The sequence below is a fragment of the Aythya fuligula genome, unplaced genomic scaffold, assembly GCF_009819795.1.
Source record: "Aythya fuligula isolate bAytFul2 unplaced genomic scaffold, bAytFul2.pri scaffold_60_arrow_ctg1, whole genome shotgun sequence".
Lineage (NCBI taxonomy): Eukaryota > Metazoa > Chordata > Aves > Anseriformes > Anatidae > Aythya > Aythya fuligula.
In genome coordinates, this window is record NW_022473995.1 from 105,101 (window position 1) to 125,289 (window position 20,189).

Genomic DNA, 20,189 nt, shown 5'->3' on the forward strand with positions numbered 1-20,189 from the left:
CCCATGACTGTGACCACCCAGCCCCGTGCCCACGCCCGTGGCCGCCCCCACGCCCCCGCCGGTGGCCCCGCGGCGCCGTCCAGCAGCGAGCGGAGCCGGGTGCCGTAGCCAAGGAACCGGGTTTTATTCTGCTGCGGTTAAACAAGTGCCCATGCCCCGGGGGGGGGGGGGGCCCTGGGGACACCGGGGGACCTCGGGGGGGACACTGGGGCCAACCCGGACGCCGGGGCCCCCCCCGCCACCGGGGATATATATATATATTCATATTTATAGTTGCAGTGGTCCTCGTCACCCCCCCCCCAAAACGCCCCCCAACGCCGATGGCTGCCCCGCCCCGGATTTTGGGGTGAAACGAGGCAATTCCGGCAGTGTCTCTCCCCCCCTCCTCCCCCTCCCGTCCCCGCCGTCGCCAAGGGGGGGGAGGGGGCGGCCCGGGTGTGGTGGGGGGAGGGCTGGGGGGGGAGGGGGGGCCCCGCCAGCCCCCCCCTCAGTCGTCGATGCAGATGACTTCGCCCCCGCGCGGCTCCTTCTTCTCCGGCCCTTCGGCCTCGCGCTCCCGTTTCACCAGCACCGGGGGGCCGTTGGCAGCGGCTGCGAGGAGTTGGGGGGGGGACATAAGTCAAGGGGGGGCCCCACACACTGCCCCCCCCCCCCAATAACACCCCCTCCCCTCCCCGCTCCCCCAGACCCAAGCATCTGGGTGCCCCCCCAAAGGGACCCAGGGGTCCCGGCCCCGATCCCAGGGGTCTGTGTGCCCCCCCCCGGGAGGACCCAGGTACGTGGGTGCCCCCCCCAAAGTATGTGGGTGCCCCCCCATGTATGTAGGTCCCCTGCTCCCCCCCCAAAAAAAAGAAAAGGACCCAGGGGTCCGGGTGCTCACCAGTGATGAAGGAGCCGGGCGGCATCTGACTGTAGTTGGCCCCCCCAGGGGGGAGAGCTCCGGCCGGGGGGGTCCCAAAGGTGCCCCCATAGCTCTGGGGGGTGGCGTAGGGCCCCGGCGGGAAGGTCTGGGGACACGGGGACAAGGCTGTCACCTCCCACCCTGCTGCCTCTGGGGATCCCCCAGGGGAGTGTCCCCAGGGGATGGGCACCCCAGGGTGTCCCCAGGGGTCAGGGTGTGCCCAGGGGGTGAGGGTGTCTGGTGGGGGGGGGGGTCAGGGTGTCCCCAAGAGGGGGGGGGTCAGGGTGTCCCCAAGGGATCCAGGGGGTGAGGGTGTCCCCAAAGATCAAGGTGTCCCCAAAGATCAAGGTGTCCCCAAGAGGGTGTCCCCAAGGCAGGGTGTCCCCAGGGTGTGCACCCTCCCCAAGCTTCTTGGTGCCCCCCAAGGCGAGGGGGTGTCCCCAGGGTGCCCCCCAAGGTGGGAGGTGTCCCCAGGGTGCCCCCCAAGGCAGGGGGCGTCAGCACCCGAGCGATGCCCCCAGGCCCTCGAGGTCAGGGCGCGTGTAGGGCAACGACCCCAGGGAGGGGGGCACGACCCCGAGGAAGGGAGGACATCCCCATTGGGGGGGGGGGGTGGGAGGGGGTGACATATCCGGGGGGGGGGGGCGCGCGGTGACTTACGGGCGGGGGGTGGCTCTCGGTGCCCTTGCTGGCGAGGCGGCTGAGGATGCTGCGCTCCGACATCTGCAGGCGGGCGGCGATGGGGGGGATGCGGGACAGGGTGGCGGGGAGGCGGGTGACGTCCGCCTTCATGTCGCTCAGCAGCTCCTCCAGCTGGTTCAGCACTGGCGCCGGGGGGGCGAAAGGGGGGGGAGAGAGAGAGAAAGAGGGGCGGGGGGCGGCCCGTCAGCGCCGGGGGGCCGCCCCACGCCTACTCGCAGCTTACTCGTAGGTTACTCGCAGGTTACTCGTAAGTTAATCACAGCATAGTCACGGGTTATTTGGGGAGCGGGGGTGGAGATACTCACGTGAGAGCAAGGAGGGGGGTGGGGAGAGGGAGGGGAAGGCGGGGAGCTACTCAAGGGATACTCGGGGGATGCACCAGCGGGAACTGGGGGCATGCTCCAGGGTGGGAGGACTCAGAGGTACACTGGGTATGGGTACGCCAGAGGTACTCTGGGTGTACATACTCCAGGTATGCTCCTTAGTCACACTGGAGATGCTCTGATTATGCTACTTACTCTGGGTATACTCTCTAGACACACTGGGACACTCCAGGTTTACTCTTTAGCCACTCTGGGTTTACTCTACACACACCAGAGTTGCTCTGGCTGTATTCCTTGCACACTCCAGGCATACACCTTAGACACACTGGAGATGCTCCGTGTATACTTTTTAGAGACACCAGAGATACTCCAGGCACACTGCTTGGGCACCTAGGGGCACATGCTTTAGCTACACTGGAGATACTCCAGAAATACTCCTTAGACACTCCAGGTATCCTCCCTAGACACCCCAGAGCTACTCCAGGTATAATCTTTAGCGACACCTGAGGTAGGGTATGTTACTTTGTCACTCTGGGCATATTCCTTAGATACACCACAGATACTCATTAGCCACTCTGGATATTCTCTTTAAATGCTCTGGAGATACTCTAGATTTATGCCTTAGGCACACCAAAGACACTCTTCAGATAGACCAGAGATACTCCAGATACATTCTACTTCTACCAGAGATACTCTGGGCATCCTTCTCGCATACTCCTAAGGCCAAGGGGCTCATGGGACGGCCTGCAGCTACATCACCGATACTCATTACTCAGCCACGAGATCCTCAGGGCACATTGCTAACGGACCCTTAGGGAGGGAATACTCAGGGAATACTCATCAGATCCCCCTGAGAACCTCTCCATAGCTACAGCAGCCTACAGCAATGATACTCATGGCTTACTCCAGTGATACTGCTGGCAAAGACCTTAAATACACCAGAGATGCTCTGGGCATACTCAGCACATGCCCCAAGAGTACTCCAGGCTTACTCATTAAATGCACCAGGGGCACTCTGGACAAAGCCTGTACATGCTGCAGGGATACTCTGGGCTTATGCATTACATGCAAGCAGGAACCGTCTGGGTACTCCCACTCTGTACACCAGAATTACTCCAGGTTTACTCGTTACATGCACCAGGGATACTCTGGCCACTGCAAGGGTTACTCAGAATATACTCATTCCATACCCCCGCGAGAGATACAGTGGGTAAATGCATTACATACTCCCGAAGCACACGGCACATACTACTTGCATCCTCCAGACTTCCACTACAGTTACTAAGCAGATACATCTTAGCGCAAAGCCCCGCGGTATGCAACAGAAGCTCCCGGCTGCTCCTCCTCGCGCACCCCGGAGCCCCTCGGGCCGCCCTGCGTCCGCGCCCCGCCTTACTCCGAGCTTACTCAAGGTTTACTCACACCCCGGAAACCCCTCGGGGGCCTTCCAGCAGCTGCCCCGCCGCCCCCCCGCGCCCTCCCCGGCCGCCAGAAAGCACGCGCAGAGCAAGGATACACCGGGAGCCGGTTGGGAGGAGAACCCCACTTTAATGATTGAGAGCGCGGGTACAGAGAGGTGCGAGGCGCTACACGGGGCGTCCGCGCCGGGCGCGCCGGCCCGCCCGCCTCTTACCCTTGTGCAGGACGGCGTTCGCGGGCTTGTTGCCCGCCAGCGACTCCTTGGACAAGTGCTGGTGGCTCTCGGCCAGGCACTCGACCTCGGCGAAGCGGGTGTTGAGGGCCATGGCGGGGTGGCTGGGGTCCTGCGTCATGTTCAGGTAGGCGGCGCGGCGCAGCTGCTCCTCGATCACCAGCGCCTGCTCCAGGAGCTGCGGGAGGGACGGGGGGGCAGGGGGGGGAGAAAAGAGGGGGGAAAGGGGAAAAAAGGGGGAGGGGGGAGGCGGCCTCGCCACCAGCCTCGCCACCCCCATGGCCTCCGCGCATTCCTGGTGGCCTCCAGGCACCCCCAGTGGCCTCCGCGCCACCCCGGTGTCCTCTGCGTCCCCCTGGTGGCCTCCGTGCCCCCCTGGTGGCCTCTGTGGCCCCCTGGTGGCCTCGTCACTGGCCTCACCACCCCGGTGGCCTCTGTGTCCCCCCGGTGGTCTCCACGCACCCATGATGGCCTCTGTGCCCCCCTGGTGACCTCCACGTCCCCCCATGGGGGCTCTGCCTCTTGTGCCCTGTCCCCATGCAACCCTCTCTGCCCTCGTGCGTGGCCCACGTGTGAGCACTGCCTGGGTGCACGCTCGCTGTGCTCGACCCCTCGTGCGAGCCTGGCACTTGTGCACGGAGACCCTCGTGCAAAAAGCTCGCACAAGCGTGCAAACACAGCCCCTGTGTGCCAGCCCCACGAGCCGTGTCCCCAGAGCAGCCCCTGCGCAAGGCCAACCTTCGTGCAAGACCCCCGTGCGGGTGCAAGGCCCTCGTGCAAAGCCCTCGTGCAAGGCCCCCGTGCGCTCACCTTGAAGCGGCGTGCGAGGAACTTGTTCTTCATCTCCAGGAAGTTTCCCTTCGAGGCTTCGCCCTTGAAGGGCTCGTTGATGACCCCGAAGGCGCCGTCGTTCTGGATGTCCGTCCAGCGCGCGTAGCCGTGGCTGCGCGCTAAGGACTGTCACCGCGTCACCGTGTCACCGTGTCACCGTGTCACCGTGTCACCGTGTCACCATGTCACCACGTCACTATGTCACCACGTCACTATGTCACTGCGTCACCATGTCACCACGTCACTATGTCACTGCGTCACTATGTCACCGTGTCACTGCATCACCATGTCACCACGTCACCGTCACTGTGTCACTATGTGACATGTCACCACATCACCACATCACTGTGTCACCATGTCACCGTGTCACTATGTCACCACATCACCATGTCACTGTGTCACTATGTCACTGTGTCACTGTGTCAGTATGTCACCGCATCACCATGTCACCGTGTCACCAGGTCACCATGTCACTATGTCACTGCATCACCGCATCACCATGTCATCGCATCACCGTGTCATCGCGTCACCATGTCACTGCATCACTGTGTCACCACATCAACCTCTTCCCCCTTGGTCATTCCCCATCTGGCGCACAGAGCTGTGGCCGCGTGCTAGGGACTGTCACTGTCACCTTGTCACTTTGTCACCATGTCACTGAGACACCGTGTCACTGCTTCACTGTGTCACCATGTCAGCAGATTACTATGTCACCATGTCACTGGGCCACCATGTCACCCAATCACTGCCACCACATCACTGTCACATCACTGTGTCACTGCGTCACCATGTCACCATGATCACCAGATCACGGCACCAGATCCATATGTCACCATGTCACCATATCACCATGTCACTGCATCACTGTGTCACCATGTCAAGGTGCTACCATGTCACTTTGTCACAGAGTCACCATGTCACTGTGTCACCATGTCGCCAAATCACAGTGCCACCACATCACTGTGTCACTGTGTTACCATGTCACCGTGTCACAGTGTCAACATGTCACCACATCCCCCTGTCACCAGGTCACTGTCACTGCATCACCACGTCACCGCATCACCACGTCACTGTCACTGCATCACTACCACTGCGTCACAACCCTGTCACTGTCACTGTGTCACCGTGTCCCCAACATCCCCCTCGTACCCCCAGACCATCCCATGTCCAGCACGTGGAGCCAGAGCTGTGCGATAAGGACGGCCACGGTGTCACCATGTCACCAAGTCAGTGTGTCACCAAGTCCCTGTGTCATAGTGTCACCATGTCACTATGTCACCAAGTCACTGTGTCACCATGTCACCAAGTCACCATGCCACTGTGCCCCCAGGTCACTGTCACGGTGTCACCATGTCACCAAGTCACTATGTCACCAAGTCACTGTGTCACCAGGTCACCAAGTCACCGTGTCACAGTGTCACGGTGTCACCACACCACTCTGTCCCCAACACCTCCATCTGCTCCCACGTCACCCACCCTGGTTGTGCCCTAAGGACCACCCCCAGTGTCACCGTCACTGCCACTGCTGTCCCCGTGTCACCCCTGTCCCCCCCCCAGGTGTCACCCTGCTGTCACTGCCCCACTGCCACCATCCCCGTGGAGAATGGTGGCACCTGGGGGGCACCCGGGGGTGCTGGGGGCACCCACAAAGCACTGGGGAGCACCTGTGGGTGCTAGGGAGACCCGGGAGGTACTGGGGAGCACCCAAGGGTGCTGGGAGAGTTTAAGGAGTGATGGGGGGAGGGGGGGATGGGACCTGGGCATGCTGGGGGTATCAGGGGCATCCCAGGGTGCTGCTGGGGACATGGGGTGCTACTGGGGGCACCCCAGGGTGCTGCTGGGGGGACTTGTGAGTGCTGAGGGGTATTGGGGGCACCCAAGGGTGCTGCTTGAGGCACCTGGCCTTGCTGGGGGCACCCCAGGGTGCTGGGGAGTGAGGACCTAGGCGTGCTGGGGGTAGTATCAGGAGCACCCAAGGGTGCTGCTGGAGGGACCTGGGGGCTCTGGGGGCACCCCAGGGTGCTGCGGGCGCTGGAAGGATACAGGACGATGCCGGCCAGCAGCCAGTAGTCGTGGCGCCGGTGCCAGATCTCGTTGAGCTTCCCCGAGGAGACGGCGGCGCGCTCCTCGTTCTGCCACAGCGTGTGCAGCTCTGCGGGGCCGGGGGGGGGCATCAGGAGCGTGGGGACCCCACCGCGTGGCCCCCCCCCCGCACCCCAAAACCCCCGGGGACCCCCCCGTGGCTCACCCGTGAAGCCGCCGTCGGCGATGTTGAACATGAACCGCGGCTTCTCGGCTTTGTCTTCCCGCCGGCCGTTGGCGCGCGGCTCCAGCTTCGGCTCCTTCTCGGCCTTCACCTCCTCTGCGAGGGGGGGCGCGGGGAGGGGGAGGGGCTCAGCACCGCGTCGTGCCCCCCCCCGGCTCCCCCAAACCACCCGCGGCCCCCCCGGCGGGCAGGGAGCGGCTCCCGGCCATCAGTAGGCTTCAGAGTGAACGCAGCGCAAATCCCAGCGGAACGCTGCAGGCGGGGCTCCTTGGTTAACCCCGCCCCCCTAATTAGTTTAGCCACGCCCCCAGCAGGTCCCCACCCTATCAGGCCCCGCCCCCAGGTACCTCGTTTGGGGTCGGGGTCTCCCGGCCGCTCCTTGGGCTCCTCCTCGGGGGGCTTCTCGTCGCCCTTCTCCCCCCCGGGGGGCTTCTCGGCCTCGGCGCCTGCTGGAAGGGGACGGGGGGGGCTCAGGGACCAGGTCCTTGGGGACATCGGGGGGGACACGGGGACACCAGGCGCTCACCGCGCTCGTCGCGGGCCAGGGGGCCTTCGGCCTCCGGCTCCCGCTCGCCGCCGGGGCCCTCCTCCTCCTCGCCCTTCCTCGGGCCCTCGGCCTCGCTGCCATCGCCCGGGGACGGCGGCGCCTCGGGGACGGGAGCCTGCGGGGACAACGGGGACACGGAGCTGGCGTCACCCCCGGGTGACCCCACACAGCCCGGGGGGTGAGGGGGAGGGCTGGGGGGGAACGGGGGACGTGGGGACAACAGCAGGGAGGGGACAGAGGGGACGAGGATGAGGATGAGGATGAAGGGGACAGAGATGGGGAGGAGGGCAGGGATGGGGACACGTGGGGACAGTGTTGGGGACAGGGACGGGGACAGCGCCGTCACCCACCTCCGTCTCCATCTTCTCGGGACCTTTGGGCTCCTTCTCGTCCCGGGTGTCACCGTCGTCCCTGTCCGGGGGTGGCCCCATCCCGTCCCCGCGCTCGCTGGGCGCTGGCGTGGCTGGGGACAGGGGACATTGAGAAGGGGACACGGGGACGTGGGGGCCCCGGGCACCCCGGTGATGCTCCTGTGCCCCCATGTCCCCATCCCCTGTCCCCTGTGTCCTCTGTCCCGTGTCCCTGTCCCCATGTCCCTGTGTCCCCAGCCCTGTGTCCCCCACGTCCCTGGTGGCCCTGTCCCCACCCCCTGTCCCCCCTGCTCCCCACGTCCCAGTTCCCACCCCCTGTCCCCGTGTCCCCATCCCCATCCCCAATGTCCGTGGTGTCCCTGTCCCCATCCTGTCGCCACATCCCAATGTCCCCATCCTCATCCCCATGTCCCCACACCCCCGTGTCCCCACCCCCATGTTCCCATCCCATGTCCCCACGTCCCCTTGTCCCCCTGTCCCTGGATCCTTGACCCTCACATCCCCATCCCCATGTCCCCATGTCCCTGTCCCTATATCCCCGTGTCCCCACATCCCTGTGTCCCTGTCCCTGTGTCCCCATGTCCCAACCCCGTGTCCCTGTCCCTATATCCCTGTGTCCCCACATCTCCGTGTCCCCATCCCTTTGTCCCCATCCCTCTGTCCCCACATCCCCATGTCCCCATGTCCCTGTCCCTATACCCCCGTGTCCCCACATTCCCATGTCCCTGTCCCTATATCCATGTTCCCACACCCCTGTGTCCCCACCCCCATGTCCCTGTCCCTATATCCCTGTGTCCCCATCCCTTTGTCCCCATCCCTGTGTCCCCATCCCTCTGTCCCCACATCCCCATGTCCACATGTCCCTGTCCCTATATCCCCGTGTCCCCACATTCCCATGTCCCTGTCCCTATATCCATGTTCCCACATCCCCGTGTCCCCGTCCCTTTGTCCCCGTCCCTGTGTCCCCATCCCTCCGTCCCCACATCCCCATGTCCCCATGTCCCTGTCCCCACATCCCCGTGTCCCCATGTCCCTGTCCCTATACCCCCGTGTCCCCACATTCCCATGTCCCTGTCCCTATATCCACGTCCCCACGCCCCCGTGTCCCATCCCCGTGTCCCATCCCCGTGTCCCCGTGTCCCCGTGCCCGTGGCCGTACCGGGTTTGGAGGTGCATGGGGTGGGCGTGCGGCTCTGCTCGGGGTCGGTGCTGCAGGTCTTGGCGGGGGACGAGGCGCGCGACGAGCGCTTGGAGTCGGCGCTGGGCTCCGGGACCAGCTCGGGGAGGCTCCAGCGCCCGTTGATGTGCTCGAATTCCTGCACCTGGGGGGCGGCGGGGACAGTGGGGACACCGGGGGACACCGGGGACAGGAGGGGGACACGGGGGGGACCTAGGGGATGGAGGGGAACCGGGGGGGGGACACCCAGGGGAGACGGGGGAGGCAGGGAACCGAGGAGACCTCAGGTGGGGGTCCAGGGGACACGGAGGGGATGGAGGGGATGGAGGGGACAGGGAGGGGATGGAGGGGACAGGGAGGGGACAGGGAGGGGACAGGGGTGACGGGGACCTGTGTACCTTCTTCTTGACGAGGGACATGACACCGATGCGGGTCAGCACCTGCTGCCGCGAGAGCCCCTCCCGCGGGACCCCGTCGGCGAAGGTCTCGGAGCCGTCGGCGCCCGGCTCGCAGAGGTGGCGCATGAAGAGGGACACGTAGGCCCTGGGGACACAACAGCCCTTCCTTGGGGACACCGCCACCCCCGGCGGCCCCTCGGCCCCAGCGTCACCGTCCCCTGCGTCCCCACCCCTGTCCCAAGAGGCTCCCGTCCCTGCTGTCCCTGTCCCCGGGGTGCTTTGTCCCTACAGACCCCGTCCCCGTTGTCCCCATCCCCAGGGTCCCTGTCCCCAGCGTCCCCTCCCCTCATCTGGGGGGATGTCCCCATCCCGTGTCCCTGTCCCCATCCCTGTCCCTGCCACCAGTGTCCCCCCACATCCCGCTGTCCTTGTCCCCAGGGTCCTTGTCCCTGTTCCTGGGATCCCCACCCCAATGTCCCCAACATCCCCAATGTCCCTGATGTCCCTGATGTCCCTGATGTCCCCAGCATCCCCGATGTCCCCAATGTCTCTGATGTTCCCAACATCCCTGATGTCCCCAATATCCCCAATGTCCCCAACATCCCTGATGCCTCCAATGTCCCCGATGTCCCCAGTGTCCCCAATGTCCCTGATGTCCCCAGTGTCCCCAACATCCCCAATGTCCTTGATGTCCCCAGTGTCCCCAACATCCCCAATGTCCCGTTGTCCCCAGCGTCCCCGCGCCATCAGCCATCCCCTCGTCACAGCGCCCGTCCCAGGCCTGTGCCGGCCGTGGCCGGGTCCTGCCACCTCTCTGGCGTCCCCTGGGCCCTGCCCGGCCCCCCTCGGGGACACGGGGACACGGGGGACACCCCGTCCCCCGCGGGGGTGGCTGTGCGTCGGCGCGAGGGGGACGCGGCGCTCGCCCGCTCCCCAGGAAAGCCGACGGCGGCGCTCGGCTGAGTAAGGGCTCATCACGCGGCACGGGGACACGGGGACACGCGGGGACACACGGGGACATGCAGAGAGACTTGGGGACACTCGGGGACACGGGGTATGTGGGAAGACTTGGGGACATGTGGGGACATGGAGACACATGGGGACATGGGCATGGGAAGGCGGGGACATGCAGGGATGTGAGGGAACATGGGGGACAGGGGGACACGGAGATGGGGACATGCAGGGACGTGAGGGACAAAGGGACACGGGACAATGGAGGAGTACAGGGACATGGTGGGGACACGGGGGGACATGGAGGGGACACAGACATGGGGACATGTGGGGACATCAGGGACAGGGACGTGGGACAATGGAGACACACATGGGGACATGGGGACACAAATGGGGACATGGGGACACAAATGGGGACACACATGGATGTGGGGACACAAATGGGGATGGGGGACACGCAGGGACACGGGGACACACATGGGGACATGGGGATGACACAAATATGGGGACATGGGACACATGAGGACACACAGGGACACACAGGGACATAGGGACATGTGGGGACAGTGGGGACGTGGGGACACACAGGGACATGGGGACACGAATGGGGACACACATGGGGATGCAGTGGGGACATGGGGACACACATGGGGACACGCAGGTACATGGGGACTCATGGGGACACCGTGGGGTCACAGTGGGGACTCACAGGGACGTGGGGACACCGTGGGGACACCGTGGGGACACCAGACGCCCCACAGGGACAGAGAGATGGGGACACACAACCCCACCTCAGCCCCCCCCGGCCCTTCCCCACGACCCCAGGGCCAGCTTTGGGGACACCCGTGTCCCCCGCCCGCTGTCCTCATGGCCCCCTCGGTGTCCCCTCGCTGTCCCCTCGCTGTCCCCGCGGTGCCACCTACTTGAACTCCTTCTCGCTCTTGCCGCGGAGGTCGCGCACGAGCCACTGGGAGGTGAAGGCGTCCTGGGGGGGCATCCCCCAGCGCATGACGGCGTTGAGGAACGCCTTGCGCTGCCGCGTGTTGAAGCCCAGCACCTGCGGCACGGGGGGGGTCACGGGGACACCGGGGGGCGGGGGGACACCCCGAGGGGACGGGGACACCCAGGGGGGATGGGGATATCCCGAGGGATGGGGACACCCTGAGGGATAGGGACATCCAGGGGATGGGGACACCCAGGGGGGATGGGGACACCCTGAGGGACAGGGACATCCAGGGGATGGGGACACCCAGGGGGGATGGGGACACCCCGGGGGGATGGGGACACCCCAGGGGAAAGGGACATCCAGGGGATGGGGACACCCCGGGGGGACGGGGACACCCCAAGGGGAAAGGGACATCCAAGGGATGGGGACACCCAGGGGATGGGGACACCCAGGGGGGATGGGGACACCCTGAGCGAAAGGGACATCCAGGGGATGGGGACACCCCGGGGGGATGGGGACACCCCAAGGGATGGGGACATCCAGGGGGGATGGGGACACCCAGAGGGATGGGGGCACCCTGAGGGACAGGGACATCCAGGGGATGGGGACACCCCAGGGGGACGGGGACACCCCAGGGGAAGGGGACACCCTGAGGGATGGGGACACCCCAGGGGAAAGGGACACCCAGGGGATGGGGACACCCCGGGGGGACAGGGACATCTAGGGGAGGGGGACACCCCAAGGATGGGGACACCACAAGGATAGGGACACCCAGGGGGTCACCTGAGGGGGCAGGGACACCCCAAGGGGATGGGGACACCCTGAGGAACACCCATGGGGACAAGGACACCCCAGGAGGACGGGGACACCCCGAGGGGACACCCCAAGGGACAGGGACACTCCAAGGGGATGGGGACACCTCGAGGGGATGGGGACACCCCAGGAGGATGGGGACACCCAAGGGGACACCTGGGGGGACACCCAGGGGGGGTGGGGACACCCTGAGGGGACAGTGATACCCCAAGGGGATGGGGACACCCCAAGGGGATGGGGACACCCCAAGGGGACACCCTAAGGGGACAGGGACACCCCAAGGGGACGGGGACACCCCGAGGCTTGCTCAGGAAGGGCAGATACGAGGTGGGGAGGCTACTGGGGACACTGGTGTTTGGGGACACTGGGGGGGGACCCAGGGGACCAGGAAGGTGACAGGAGGAGGGGGGACACTGGTGGCTGGGGGGGGGGGGACACCCAGGTGACCCCCAGGGGTCAGAGGGACCCCCCAGGTCTCAGGGGGGGGCACCCAGGGTGGGATAAGGGACAAAAAGGGACCCGATGGACCCCGGGTGACAAAAAGGGACCCAGGGGGGACCCAGGGGACACTCAGGGGACCCCCCCCACCCCGAGGTGCCCCCCCGGGGGTCCTCACCTCGATGTTGCCCCCCACCCGGGCCAGCAGCGGGGGCAGCGGTTTGTCCTTCTCGTTCCGGAGCTGCCGCTTGGACTGGCGCCGGCCTGGACGGGGACATCGCTGTCACCCCCCCCCGTGACACCCCCACGGACCCCCCCCCAGGGCACCCAGGAAGCCCCCCCGGCCCCCCCCTGTGCCCCCCAGGGCTCCCCAAGGTGTCCCCCACCCCCCCCAGGGGCAGGCAGGAGCCCACCCCAGAAAGGGGGGGGGCTGGGGAGGACACAGGGGACAGTTGGGGACATTACGAGGAGGGGGGGGGATCAGAGGGACATGGGGGGGTCAGAGGGACGTGGGGGGGGTCAGAGGGATGTGGGGGGACACGGGGGGGTCACGGGGGGGCACTCACCCTCCGGCCTCTCATCGAAGTCCTCGTCCTCCTCCTCGGAGCCCACCGAGTACTCGGACTGGTTGTCTGGGGGGGGGGGGGGGGGATCAGCACCCCCAGGCCCCCCCCCGCGCACCCCAATATTGCCCCCCCCAGACCCCAAATCACCCCTCAGACCCCTAATACCCAGGTGCCCCCCCGGGACTCCCAGATGCCCGCCCAAATGTCCCCTAAACACCCCCCTGCCCCAAATGCCCCCCGCGTGTTCTGCAGCCCGGCTCAGAGCCCTCCCAGTGCCTCCCAGTCTGTCCCAGTGCCTCCCAGTGCCCCAAAGGAGCATCCCAGTAACCTCCCAGTGATCCCAGTTGCCTCAGGGGCACCCCAGTCCTCCAGGGTGTGGGTGCCCATTGTATCAGCACTCTCCCCGGGTCCTTCCCAGTCTGTCCCAGTGCCTCCCAGTATCCTCCCATTATCCTTTCTGGTGCCTCCTAAGGCACACACCAGTGCCTCCCAGTGCTCCCAGTTGCCCTGCACCCACCTTGGTCCTCACAGGCGTAAGCATCAGCACTTCCCCCAGTGCCTCCCAACACCCTCCCAGTGCTTCCCAGTACCTTCCCAGTACATCCCAGTGCCTCCGCCATGTGCCCCAGTACCTCACCAGTGCCTCCCAGTGCTCTCAGCCACCCTGCACCCACCTCGGTTCCCTAAGCTTGGGTGCCCAGTACACCTAGACCCCTCCCACTAACTCCCAGTACGTTCCAGCATCCTCCCAGTGCCTCCCAGTTCCCTCCCAGTGCCTCCCAGTGCCCACCTGGGCACTATCGTTGTAGCTGACCTGCTTGCTCTTGACCAGCTTGTGCATCAGCTCCTCCCCAGTGCTTCCCAGTGCCTCCCAGTTCCCTCTCAGTGCCTTCCAGTCCCTACCAGTGCCTCCCAGTTTCCTCCCAGTGCCCACCTTGGTCCTCCTGGGCACCAGCATCATAGTTGACCAGCTTGTGTACCTGCTTGCCCTTGCCTGGGTTGCGCGCCAGGTTCTCCTGCTGCTTCCCAGTCCCTCCCAGTTCCCTCCAAGTCCTTCCCAGCTCCCTCCCAGTGCCTCCCAGTCCCTCCCAGTGCCCACCTTGGTCCTCCTGGGCAGCGTCGTTGTAGTTGACCTGCTTGCGCACCCGCTTGCCCTTGCCCAGGTTGCGCGCCAGGTCCTCCTGCTGCTGCTCGTAGTGGTGCCGCAGCAGCTTCTCCCAGTAGTCGGGGTCGACGTTCTCCTCCTGCTTGATGATCTCCCGCTCGATCTCCTCGATCTGCAGGAGGAGGCGCCGTGGGTTGGATCGTCCCCATGGTCCCCATGGTCCCCACCATCTCCGTCCCCATGGTCTCCATCATCTCCGTCCCCATGGTCTCATCTCCATCATCTCCGTCCTCTCTAACTCCATCATCCCTGTCCCCATCATCCCAACATCTCCACCTCCACTGCCCCCATCACCTCCATCATCCCCCATCATCTCCATCCCCACCATCTCCATCATTTCCATCATCTCCACCTCCGTTGTCTCTATTACCTCCACCAACGTCATCTCCATCCTTATCAACTCCATCATCTCCACCTCCACTGCCCCCGTCATCTCCATCACGTCCACCTCCATTGTCCCCATCACCTCCACCATCTTCATCCTTATCATCCCCATCATCTCCATCACGTCCACCTCCACTGTCCCCATCACCTCCATCACCTCCATCCCCATTGTCCCCACCTCCATCACCCCCACTGTCCCCATCTCCACCGTTTCCATTGTTCCCATCCCCACTGTCCCCGTTTTTTCCTCCTCCATCATCCCCATCCTCACCACCTCCTTCTCCTTCACCCCTTGTCCCCATCTCCACGTCTCCATCACCCCCATCACCTCCGACTCCATCATTTCACTCGTTCCCATTTCCACCATTCCCATTCCACCACCTCCATCATCTGCATCTCCATCATCCCATTTCCATTGTCCCCATCCCCACTGTCATCATCCCTGCCTCCATCATCTCCACCCCATCTTCTCCATCACCCCCACTCCCGTTGTCCCCACCATCTCCACCATCCCCCCATCCCCATCATCTTTACCTCCACCATCTCCACCATCCCCACCTCCATCACCCCCACCCCATCTCACCCCACCATCTCAATTGTCCCCATCACCCCCATCACCTCCATCACCTCCCTCGTCCCCCCTTTCATGCCCCCCCGTCCCCTGTCCCCGGACGCACCTTGTCCTCCTCGCGCACGACGTACTGCGCCACCTTGAAGGAGCTGAGGTACTCGTTCATGTTCTGCACGTCGGCGTCGTCGGTGGCGTCCTGGTTGCGATCGAGCAGCCGGGCGATGGCCTCGTTGTCGTAGTGGATGACGCTGCTGTCCTCCTCCTTGTTCTCCCCTGCGCCGGTGACACGCCGCTGACACGGCCTGGCGTGGCCTGACTTGGTCCAGGACGGCCCAGCACGGCCCAGCGCGGCCCAGTGTGGCCTGACGTGGCCCAGCACGGTCCAGCGTGGCCCAGCATGGTCGAACACAGCCCAGCATGCTCTGATACAGCCCAACATGGTCCAACGTGGCCCGACACAGCCCAACATGGCCCAATACAGCCCAACGAGGCCCAATACAGCCCAATACAGCCCAACACGGCCCAACATGGCCCAATACAGCCCAACGAGGCCTGATACAGCCCAACATGGCCCAACATGGCCCAACATGGCCCAATACAGCCCAACATGGCCCAATACAGCCCAGCGTGGCCCAATACAGCCCAATACAGCCCAACATGGCCCAATACAGCCCAACGTGGCCCAATACAGCCCAATACAGCCCAACATGGCCCAATACAGCCCAATACAGCCCAACACGGCCCAACATGGCCCAATACAGCCCAACATGGCCCAATACAGCCCAACACAGACCAACGTGGCCTGACACAACTCAACATGGCCCAAAATAACCTGACATAGATCAACATGGCCCAACACAGCCCAACATGGCCCGATACAGCTCAACATGGCCTGACACGGCTTGACATAGCACAATATGGCCCAATACAGCTCAACGTGGGTCAACGCGGCCCAATACACCTCAATACGACCCCATGTGCTCCAACACAGCTCAATGTGGCCCAGTATGGCCCAGTATGATCTGACACAACTCAACATGACCCAGTAAGGTCCAACACAGCCCAGTATGACCCAATATGGTCCAACTTAGCTCAGCATGTCCAGGTATGGTCCAACATGACCCAGCATGGCCTGACACAGCCCAACACAACCCAACACAACTCAACATGACCCAGTATGCTCCAGCACAGCCCAATATGGCCTGTCACAGCTCAATGAAGCCCAACATGGCCCAACACAACCTGATACAACTCAGCATGGCCTGACATGGCCTAGCACGGCCCAACATAGCCTGATACAGGTCTACATGGCCCAACATGGCCCAATACAACTCAACACGACCCAGTAAGGTCCATTACAGCCCAGTATGACCCAATATGGTCCAACATAGCTCAGCATGTCCAGGTATGGCCCAACGTGGCCTGACACAGCCCAACATGGCCTGACACGGCCCAATATGGACCAGTATGTTCCAACACGGCCCATCATGGCCTGACACAGCTCAACATGGCCCAACACAGTCCAACATGGCCTGACATGGCCTGACACATCCCACTGTCTCCTGATACAGCCCAAAATGGCCTGACACAGCTCAGCGTGGCCTGTTACAGCCCAGCATGACCCAGCATGGCCTGATACGGCCCAACATGGCCCAACACAACTCAACGTGACCCAATATAGGCCAACACAGCCCAGTATGGCCCAGGATGGTCCAACATAGCTCAGCATGGCCCAGTATGGCCCAGTATGGCCCAATACAGGCCAATGTGGCCTGATACAGCTCAGCATGACCCAATATGGTCCAATGCAGCCCAGTATGGCCCAGGATGGTCCAACATAGCTCAGCATATCCAGGCATGGCCCAACATAGCCCAACACGGCCTGACACAGACCAACATGGCCCATTATGGTCCAACACAGCTCATGATGGTCCAATATGGTCCAACACAGCCCAGCATGGCCCAATACAGTCCAACACAGACCAACATGGCCCAGTACAGCCCAGTATGGTCCAACACAGACCGGAATGCCTCCACACAGCCTTGAACAACCCAACATGACATCCCGCCATGGCCTTGCACGACCTGCTGTGACCCAGTTCACGGCCTGCCACGTCCCATCATGGCCTCATGGGTCCCATCTTGGCCCCCTCACGTCCTCGTGTGTCCTCTCACGGCCCCACTATGGCTTCATGCACCCCGTCATGGATCTGCACATCCCACCACGGCCTTATCGTGGCTTTGCATGTTCTGTTCTTACTCTGCATGACCCATCACAGCCTTGCACATCTCATCACGGCCTCACACGTCCCACCACGGCCTCACACGTCCCACCACGGCCTCACATGTCCCACCACGGCCTCACACGTCCCACCATGGCTTTGCATGTCCCATCACAGCCCTAGCATGGCCTTACATGTCCTCTCACTGCCTTGCCTCAAACATCCCTCCAAGTCCTTGTACATCCCACTGCAGCTCTGCATGAGCTGTTGTGTCCCACCACGGCCTCCTACGTCCTTCCACGGCCTCCTACATCCAACCACAGCCTCCCATGTCCCACCACGGCCTCCTATGCCCTACCACAGCCTCCCACGTCCCAGCATGGTCTCCTACATCCTCTCATGGCCTCCTACATCCTACCACGACCTCCCAGGTCCCACCACAGCCTCCTACATCCCACCACTGCCTCCCACGTCCCCCCACGTCCCCCCGTATCCCCCTCCCAGCCCACCACACCCCATCCCCGGCGGGCGCTGACCCTCGTTCTCGTCCTTGAAGAGCTCCTCAGTGCCAAACTTGAGGATGTCATCAAGCTCCTGCTTGGACATGGAGCCGGCCTTGGAGCCCAGCCCCGGGCGCACCACCAGGTGCGTCAGCATCATCTTGCGCTTGGCCACCTGCGTGATGCGTTCCTCCACCGACGCGCGCGTGACGAACCGGTAGATCATCACCTTGTTGGCCTGGCCGATGCGGTGCGCCCGGCTGAAGGCCTGCGGGGACGGGGAGGCAGCAGGGGACGTGTCGGAGCGGGGACACGGAGGTGGAGGACGCGTCAAGCAGCGCCACGGGGGAAGGGGACAGGTTGGGGACATCAGTAAGGACGTCGTGGAGAGGGGGGAGGTGAGGGGAGCGTTGGAGCAGGGATGTGGTGGTGGGGATGTGGTCATGGAGGACGTGGTGGTGGGGACGTGGTGGTGGGGACGTGGTGATGGGGACATGTTGAGGAACCTGAGTGTGGCTGGGGCCATGGTGGCACCCATCGTGGCGTCAGTGGCCGGGGAGGGGGCCGTGGTGGCACGAGGTGACAACCGGGGACAGGGAGGTGACAAGGCCAAGGGGACGGGGCAGAGGAGGTGGGGATGGGGCCGCGGAGAACGTAGGGGGGGGGGGCACACCTGGATGTCGTTGTGGGGGTTCCAGTCGGAGTCGAAGATGACGACGGTGTCGGCGGTCGCCAGGTTGATGCCGAGGCCCCCGGCCCGCGTCGACAGCAGGAAGCAGAACTGCTGCGCCCCCGGCGCTGCCCCCCCGGCGTCAGCACGGGGGGTGACAGCCCCCCGGCAAAGCCCATGGCCCCCCCATGCCTCCCCCAGCATCATCAGGGACCCCAGGGCTGTCAGAAACGCCCCCCAAAAAAAACCTCTCCCCCCTCCAGCACCCAGCGGTGGGCGCGCGGGCACCCTGAACCCTCACAAGAACCCATCACGGATGGGGTCAGGACCCCCCCCACCCCAAAAAAAGTCCCTAAAAGTCCCTGTCCCCCCCTTCCAAACTACCTGGGGTCCCCATCCTGCCTGGGGGGCCCCATCCTGCCTGGGTGTCACCCCAAACGCCTGCGTCCCCTTGGTCCCTTGGTGCCCTCCTGCTTGGTTCCTTGGTCCCCCCCCAAGTCCCCTGTGTCCCCCCAGGGCCCCTGGGTCCCCCCACATCCCCCAGGTCCCCCCCAGTCCCCTGTGACCCCCCAGCCCCCCCCAGGCCTACCGTTGAAGCGGTCGATGGCCTCCTGGCGCAGCGCCCCCGTGATGCCCCCGTCGATGCGCTCGTACTTGTAGCCCTCGTAGTCCAGGAAGTCCTCCAGCAGGTCCAGCATCTTCGTCATCTGCGGGGCACTGGTTAGACTGGGAGCACTGGGGGGGCTGGGGGAGTCACTGGTTACAATGGGGGCACCCGGGGGGGCTGGGGGCACCTGGTGCTGGTTAGACTGGGAGCACCTGGGGGGGGGGGGCTGGGATGGGCACTGGTTAGACTGGGGACACCCAAAGGCACTGGGAGCACCCAGGGGTGCTGGGATGGGCACTGGTTACACTGGGAGCACCTGGAGGGGCTGGGGGGCAGCTGGTGCTGGGTAGACTGGGAGCAGCCAGGGTGCTGGGATGGGACACTGGTTAGACTGGGGGCACTGAGGGGTACTGGGATGGTTACTGGTTATACTGGGGGCACCCACAGGCGCAGCTGCTGCTGGTGCTAGGGTAGACTGGGGGCACCCAGGGGTGCTGGGACAAGAACTGGTTATACTGGAGGCACCCATGGCTGCTGGCCTGGGTGCTGGGGGCTCTGGGGGCACCCACGGGTTCTGGGGGCACCCACGGGTTCTGGGGGCACCCACGGGTGCTGGGGGGGCAGCCCCCTCCCCACCGACCTGGGAGAAGATGAGCACGCGGTGGTTCTGCTCCTTCAGCTTGCGCAGCATCTTCTGCAGCAGCAGCAGCTTCCCCGAGGCCTTGATCAGGGCCCCCCCCTCGTAGGCGCCGCTCGGCAGCTTCGGGGACTCCTGGGGGGGGTTGGGGACGGGTTAGGGACAGGTTGGGGACAGGATGGGGACAGGGACATCACCCCTGGCCCCACCACCCACCCCGTGCACCCACAGCTCCATGTCCCCCCCAGGTGTCCCCATGGAGCTCCCCCCGTGTCCCCCCACCCTGTGGTCCCCTTGTCCCCTCCGTGTCCCTCTGTCCCCTCCATGTCCCCTCTGTGTCCCCTCCATGCCCCCCATAACTCCCCCCGTCCCCCCCATCCCCATGTCCCCCTGTAGCTCCCACTGTCCCACTACCCCGTGCCCCTCTGTCCCCCCCAGTTCTGCCCCATATCCGTGTCCCTCTGTCCCCCCCATGTCCCCATGTCCCTCTGAAGCTCATGTCCCACCACCCCACCTCCCTCTTGTCCCCTCCATGCCCTCCGTGTCCCCCCA

General features: G+C 64.3%; 1 protein-coding gene across 1 annotated transcript; it reads right to left on the reverse strand.

Moving 5' to 3' along the window:
• Positions 1-433: 433 nt before the first annotated feature.
• Positions 434-19,772, reverse strand: LOC116501651 (chromodomain-helicase-DNA-binding protein 3-like; the record flags this gene model as incomplete). The annotated part of the gene is made up of 21 exons (XM_032207242.1): positions 434-591; positions 881-1,007; positions 1,562-1,725; positions 3,560-3,755; positions 4,388-4,520; positions 6,452-6,560; positions 6,657-6,770; positions 7,022-7,120; positions 7,201-7,336; positions 7,572-7,684; positions 8,752-8,914; positions 9,168-9,312; positions 11,042-11,175; positions 12,494-12,579; positions 12,882-12,947; positions 13,981-14,158; positions 15,108-15,274; positions 17,760-17,991; positions 18,397-18,521; positions 18,983-19,100; positions 19,641-19,772. Coding segments are annotated over 21 exons (2,841 nt in total), but the record flags the coding sequence as incomplete, so codon positions are not given.
• Positions 19,773-20,189: the final 417 nt, after the last annotated feature.